The sequence below is a fragment of the Myotis myotis genome, unplaced genomic scaffold (genome assembly GCF_014108235.1).
Source record: "Myotis myotis isolate mMyoMyo1 unplaced genomic scaffold, mMyoMyo1.p scaffold_m19_p_4, whole genome shotgun sequence".
Classification (NCBI taxonomy): domain Eukaryota; kingdom Metazoa; phylum Chordata; class Mammalia; order Chiroptera; family Vespertilionidae; genus Myotis; species Myotis myotis.
Window position 1 is genome coordinate 14,246,380 of NW_023416346.1, and position 7,452 is coordinate 14,253,831.

Consider the following 7,452-nt stretch of genomic DNA (forward strand, 5'->3'; position numbering starts at 1 on the left):
TAATTCCAAGATAGTCAGGAGTGGAGAAATCCCCTTATTTTATGGGGACAAGGAGAACCAGAGAGGGGTGTGGCAGGGGCAGAATAGGCTTGAAGACTCAAGTATCTCCCTCTCCCTTCACCCCACTTCCCTCACTCTTCCTCCCACTCCTCCCTCTCCTCTCTATTCTCTCTCTCTCTCTCTCTCTCTCTCTCTCTCTCTCTCCTCCCCTCTCTTTCTCACACCCCCTCCACACACATGCATGCAGTCATGTTTATTTTACATCTCATGTCTAACACACTCCCTCTTCTTTATAATGGAGAACTTATGATAAGTTTGGGGGTTGGGGATGGTCTGGTTAGTCACTAAAGCCAATGAGAATGTTCTGGGTCCCTGTCCCCCAAGAGACATGCATTTATCCCTTTGTCCCCAGCACAGCAGTCCCCCAGGAAAAGGAATAGCAGTTCTTCCAAAGGCCTGCAACCCAGCACACCTGCCCTGTGATTGGGCCCCAAGCAGTGACACTCTCATCTGCTCAGGCTTAGTCCCACTGCCCTACCCAACAATCCACCCTGTTTGAGATGAGCTTCACAGGGTTGTGGACATGGATGAATAAAATTCAAAGCCACTCCCTGTGGCCTCGCTCCAGAGATGAGTTGGGGCCTCATCCCAGCAAGTCTGTAGGAGGGACTCAGGAGAACAGGTTTCAGACCCAGCCCTGTCCTGGTCTTGCTGGACAATCCCGGGGCCATGTTCCCCCTCTCTAAGACTCAGTTTCCTCCTGGGGAAGTGAAAAGTTTTCTGGTCACTTCCGGGAGATTTCCTCTGATTGAGTCTCTGTAACACCTGGCCCGGACAAGCTGCTGCACAAGCACTTCCCCACAGGCACTTGCTGGCCTGAGCCCAACAGGAAGGACCTGCAAGCTGTGCCCCTAAGGAGGCCCTTGCAGGGCTGGGAACAGTGGCAGGGGGAAGGGGGGAGAAGCAGAGCCTCACATGAGTCCTGGATTCAAGAAACTCAGCCACTAGGGTTTGCCATCACTGAACTTTTATTGAGCATTTTCTCTGTGCAGAACCCTGTGCACAGCGTGGAAGGAAACAGGAGAACAGAGCCAAGCCCCTGCCACATAGGATGGAACAAAAGGGACAAGATGGTCACTGTGGAGTCCTGATGGACAGGCAGGAAGCACCTGCCACTGGTGTTACTGTAAGGATCATATGCTCCCCTCTTGACCCTCCAAAGGGCTGCATCTCAGCCCTTTTGGATCTTCCTGCACCTCCCAGCAGCTAAAGGCCTCCCCCAGCAGGGGGTCCAACCAGAGTTAGAAAATGGCCCTGCTGCTGGGGGCTGCTGGGAAACAGAAAGAGGAAGGGCAAGGGTGGCCCGGGGAAAGAAAGGAATAAAGGGAAGGAGGAGAAAGCTCTGTTGGTAGGATGGCTGGTGAAGCATCACTGGCGAATCCACAGCCACAGGTTGACTATGCAGACCGACAGCAGCATGCTAAAGAGCATAACTTCCCTCTGGGTTCTGGCAATTTCCTGGTCCTCCAGGGTACTCAGACGCTCATTGTTCACACGCTGCTGCAGAGAGACCAACAGCAGGCTGGTAAGCAAAGCTGTTCTAGGGAAGCCCATGGCCCACCAATTGGAAAAAAGTATAAAGTTCGAACAGGAAGGGACTTTGCTGCCTTTTGGAGGGGGGGACTACCTCTGAGTAAGAAGCGGCTGATACCAGGGGCCTGGAGTGGGATGGGCTGCCTAAGTTTGCAGGTCCAGCTGCTTTGCACCCTCCTCTGAATGCATCAGTTGTCTTGATGAAGCCAGTCCTTCCCAGCTGTGCAGGGTGAGCAGGGAAGGGCATTTTAATCCTGAGGAGGGCTGCTGTGGAGGAAGCAGCAGCACTGGAGTGAGGGCTCCAAGATGGGGTAACACTCAGGAGCCAGAGAGGGCCACTAGGCTGATAACCCTCCACACCCACATCTGTGTCCATGGCTTCTGCAGTCTCTGCCCACCCAAGACCCCTATCTCAGACCTCTTAGCCATTCTCTCTGTATAGATGCCACCATCTTCTTACGTTCCCTCTTTGTCATCTTTTTCTCTTCGTGTTAAAGCTGACTTAAGGCTGACAGCAAGATGAGACTTGGGTGCCATGGGCATTGAGAGTAGGGGAGGAGAGCCTGACCTCAATTCAGCTGCTAGAGGGTGAGATGACTGGAATGGCTATGCAACATCAAGGGGGATGATTTATTGCTATTGTGGCCCACCTACCCCCAAAGCACCAAGATTCTGCCTCCACCCACCAAGTGAGTCCCCAGCACAGCAGACATTCACCTGTTTTCTTATGGCTTCTATCTCCAGTTCATGTGTCTCTTCCAAGCCAATCTCTGCAATTATATCTGCCTCTGAGTTGCTGGGAAATAAGAAAAGACAGCAACTCAGAGGTGCTGGTTGTCCCAGGCCAGGCCTGGCAGGAAGCACAGGAAAGCCATGAGAGCAAGTGAATAAGATCAGGGGCTTCTCTGGATAGTGACTCTGTCAGCCTCTAGTCCTCCCCTTCCTTGGTAAGCATGTCCTAGGGCCTGAGGGCTGGGGCCCAGCCCAGCCCAGCTGAAGAGCACTCAGAGGACTCAAATAGGCAAGGGGCCAGGAGGCTCATGGGCTGTGGTAAGGAAGCAACACGTCTCCAACAAGCTGCTCCCAAGCCCTTCCTGGTCACTTCCCTCCCAAGCCCTTCCAGATACTCTCTGGCCCACCCCGGTCCCTGCCCAGGAAGCTCCTCCTTTCCTCTTGTAGGGTCTCTGGGATCCATCTTACCGCTCATAATGGAATCTTTTGCCATGGAAGCTGCCAGGACACTCCTGGGGATGACCATCCTCATGGCCTTGTTCTCTTGCCATTCTGCGTACCGGCAGATGAGAACCCTAAGTAAAGAAATGGTCAGTCAAAGGAACCTTCATAGCCCCAGCTGAGAAATGTGGCTGCCCCACACTTTGCCCAGGTACACCCGCCCCCAGGAGTCACATGGTGTCTGATCCTCCAGAATCAGGGGCTTGAAGTTTCAGACCATTAGGGGAGCCTTGGAGGCTCACAAGGAAGCATAGTATCAGGATAAAAGTCTGGTTACTGGGAAACCATAGCCCCTTTCTCTTTCTCTGGGTGAGCCCAGCCATCCCCATGTCTTTCATTTCTATCCATTTACTAATAACTGGAGTGGATGTCTCTGGCCCAGAGCTCTGGGGCCAGAGGTATCTCGTGCCTTGAAGAGCTAGTGTAAGCTAGAGGGGCAGAATGTGACAGACCCACCTGGGTTCCAACCTCAGCTCTGGGTTTCCCATGCAAGATGAAATATCTTACGATATGTTTGTTTAACACACACTTTACCACATGCCAAGGACCATGTCATCCTCTAAGCCCATACCAATATCAAGCCATTAAATCCTCATCATGACTCTTCAAAACAGGTATTACTATCATCCCATTTTGAAATTTGGGAAAACAGATACACAGAGAGGTCAAATAACTTGCCCAGCTCACATAACTGATAGGTAGCAGAGCAGTATTTTGAACCCAGGACATTTTGTTCCAGAGGTTGTTCTCTTAACCATTACACTGTGATACCTCTCATACTTGACATTGCTCCCCCTTAAGACTCCATTAGTGTGACAGTGAAGACAGTAAAATGGTATAAGCCCATAGGAAAGAAGATAATGTAAGAGCCAACAGAGAATGAAAGAGTTCAACAACATTGTAGAATTCAGAAAGTATCAATAAGGAATGAAGCAAGCCTCAGTGTGGCTCAGAAGCAAATGAGGAGCAACTGAGGGTGGTCCCCACCTGGCAGTGTTCAGAAAGGCCCGCGACTTGGAGGCTGCAGGGACACTGGGGTGGTCTTGAGGACCAAGGTGGAAAACAGGGGCATTAACTGAAGGTATATACATGGAACAATTATCTGCCCCTCCCACCCAACCTGGCTGGCAGTCAGGAACTTACTTCCTTAAAACAGGTACTCTTGCTCCCCAGCCTTGTTGCCTTTCCCCAGTAACCTTTGCAAGAGTGTAAACCATTTTTCTAAAACTTGCCTTCGTCCACTGGTGAATGTAGCTAACAGAATTGGCTACAAAAATACTGGACTCAAATGATTCCCTAGAACAGGTCTTTCTTCCCTCCCAAAGAGCTGCCTTTTCCCAGTATCCTTTGCAACAATATGGCCACCATTTTTTTCTAGAATATTCCCTTTTGTAGCTTAAAGGATTGGCTACAAAATGGTCAGATTCCATTGACTGGATTTCCTAACAGTCAGAAAACAAAAGGAACCTCACTTGCCTTACCATTGTCCCAGCCCTGATATATATAATTTTGTATTTAAATATATTTGTGTTAAAAAATAAAACATTCAAAATAAATAACTAAATACATTTGTATTTTAAATATTTATATTTCTATATTTATATATAGACATGTATTTATATATAAATACAGAAATATAGACATATTTATAGAGAGAGCAATATATATTATTTATTTCTTTAATACAGGGGAGTATCATTTCACAGACACTGGAGTTTTGCAGAATAAATATATCTGTTCCAGGCACTCAGTACTCTTCAAGGCTTAATTCCCAGCCTGAAAAGATGGCTCTGACCTCTTGCTGAATGCCCCTATCCTCATTTGCCTGCTTCTTCCTCCCCCCTTAAGTCAACATCTTGCCCTGCTCAAACTACCATCATCAGGCTGGAGCCCCTACAGCCAGTACTACCATCCCAACCCAGCCACCACGTGCCAAAGGCCCCATAAAGTACCATTTTCCTGGACCGGGAGTTAGTCACATTCCAAACCTTTTGGCCTCCAGCAGAGCCAGCAGCCTTTGACTCCAACCTCTGTCGCCGCTGAGAAGTACCAAGGGACCGGGATCCATGATCTATTATTTCTGGGAGGAAGAACAAAGGCTGTAAGAATACCCATAGAGGCTTTACCAAGGCTTCATGGGCACAGGACAAACCAGAAAGAGGTTGGGTCCCCAGACTTCTTAGGAAACACTCAACACCCATTCACTGCTGTCCACTGGCCAAACCCAGGCCACAGTTTGTTCATTTGTTCAAAAGATTAGCAAGTATTTACTGAGGGCTAAGCTCTTGCGGTAAGTTACTGGGGAGAGCTCAATGACCAAGAGACAAGATCACAGCAATCAAGACACTATCTGTATACAAGGGGAGTAAGGGAACAAAACAGAAAACAAGCCATCACTATAGTTTCAAATCAAGAGACATATGTTTCCAAAATGATAAAAACAAGACAGAAGAAGGCATTGGAGGGTTAAGAGAGAAAATTAATCAGATGGATCTTGTATTAAGCCCTCTGAGTGTTTTTGCAATAGACTCAGTGGTGGCTTGGACAAAGAAGGGACCATACATGTTGAGTCTGCAAAATGTTCACATCAACCCATTTCCCCCCAGCTCTCTGTCACCGAAGCCACAATACATGTATATGGACACCAAGGTACAGACAGTTGCACATACCACCCATGCATTCAAAAACACATACATGCATATAGATGAGTGTCTGCTAAGCCACACACATACTCTCTCCATCACACATGCACAGGTACAGACAACCAAGAGAAGGGACATTTCAGGGGATCCTCACCTGCTGTCACCAGGTGTTCTTGACTTTTACCATGGCTTACAGAAACCAGGTCTTCATCCATGGACATTTCCATTTCCTCCTTGATGCTAAGGGGCCCTCCTGCCATAACAACCAGTTATTCACTTGTAAGCGATGACCAAGGATGCACAGGGAGCAAGGCAGAGAAGAAGCACTCGGAAAATGAGCGCTTTGAGGCCTCAGAACTCTGGGAAATATATCCTGACATGGGGGTGGAGCCAGATTCCCATTTATACTCAATCTTTGGACCAGCACCTTCTGTTCCTGCTGTATCTTTTTGGCTGGGTTTGTGGCCTTCTCCCCTGCTACTCTGTAAGCAACATAGGAGAAGAGATAAGGCTCAGGACGTTTGCCTGTGAGAACTTCCCTGGCTCTCAGGTCACCTGATTTGACCCTATAGGAGTGCATATGTTCATCTTCCACAATTCTGAGAGAGAGGCAAGGACTGGCACAGGACCCCAGAGTCAGTCAGTGGCCAAAGCAAGGTTAGATCTCAGGCCTGTTGTGGCTTCTGTAAGCCCAACTCTGGTTAGAGGCATCTTCTGAAGGCATCCTCTGCAGAGTACATCCTGCCTTCCCCATTCCAGAGTTCCCAAGTCGGGGGGGAGATGGTCTTTGGATGTCCTGAAGTCAGCATGTGCAAGAACAGTGAGAACCAAAGGAGAGAAGAGCAGGAGAGGAGGACTTGCCTGTCAACACTATAGCCTCCAGGGTTCCCAAGCCCTTCACCCTCTGATCTAAATCCAAATTCTCCCTCAGCTTCCTTGCTGATTAGATCACTGTGAAGATGTGGCCACTTAGCTAGCTTACAGTCCCCAGTTATTCCATCAAACACTAGTCTAGGTATTGCTGTGCAGGTATTTTGTAGCTGTGGTTAATATTTACACAATTATTGGGCTTTAAGTAAAGAAGACAACTAACCCTCAATAATATGGGTAGGCCTCACCCAATCAGTTGGAATGCCTTAAGAGCAAACACTGAGGTTACCTGGAGAAGAAAGTCTGTCTCAAGACTGCAGCATCAACTCCCACTTAAGCCTGTTGGCCAGCCCTGCAAATTTTGGGCTTGTCAGCCCCACAATGGCTTGAGCCAATTTAAGTACATTTCTATATACATACACATACACGTGTACATATACATTCATTCATCTTACTAGTTCCTTTTCTCTGAGGAGCCCTGGTTGATATGACCAGCAAAGGTTCTATAGATCAGCTCTTGGGAACACCCCAGAGCCTAGGGGAGGAAGAAGCTGTTTGTTTGGTTGTTTGTTTGTTTATTGACAATGTTACAGATGACCCCCATTTTTCCTCCTTTCCCCAATCTACCCAGTCCCCGCCCCACTCCAGGCCTTCATCACACTGCTGTCTGTGTCCATGGGCTATGCATTTATGTTTATAAGTTCTTTGGTTAATCTCATCCTGTCCCCACACCCCTGTCAGCTCTTCTCCAGAGAGATTGGTTCCAGAGCTAGACAGGTGGGGCCAGGGAGGGGGACAGGCAGCCAAGATCACGCCACCCTCTCTAAGCAAGTCCTGGAGCAGAGCTGACATAGGCCCTGCCTGCATTCCTGAGGGCCCCTGAAGAAGCCCTTCCCAGCTCCAGCCGAGCAACTGCCATGAAATATGAGCTTTCTGGAGGGCATGTTAGGGGCAGAGAAGTGTACTCTGTGGGACTCAGGAGCTTGGGAAGCAGGAGTTATGGATTTCTGCCGGAGCAGGCTTACTAGATTGAGGAAATAAAATTACAGGATGTCACCTGAATTTGAATTTCAAATAAACAACAAATATTTTTTTTTTAGTGTAGAATGCTCCA

General features: G+C 48.4%; 1 protein-coding gene across 1 annotated transcript; it reads right to left on the reverse strand.

Moving 5' to 3' along the window:
• Positions 1–1,010: 1,010 nt before the first annotated feature.
• Positions 1,011–5,811, reverse strand: FATE1 (fetal and adult testis expressed 1). Its single transcript, XM_036305481.1, has 5 exons — positions 5,623–5,811; positions 4,815–4,906; positions 2,794–2,900; positions 2,311–2,389; positions 1,011–1,560 (listed from the first exon to the last, which is right to left on the reverse strand). The coding sequence occupies exons 1-5, from the start codon at positions 5,726–5,728 to the stop codon at positions 1,429–1,431; spliced, it is 516 nt and encodes a 171-aa protein (XP_036161374.1). The 5' UTR covers positions 5,729–5,811; the 3' UTR covers positions 1,011–1,428.
• Positions 5,812–7,452: the final 1,641 nt, after the last annotated feature.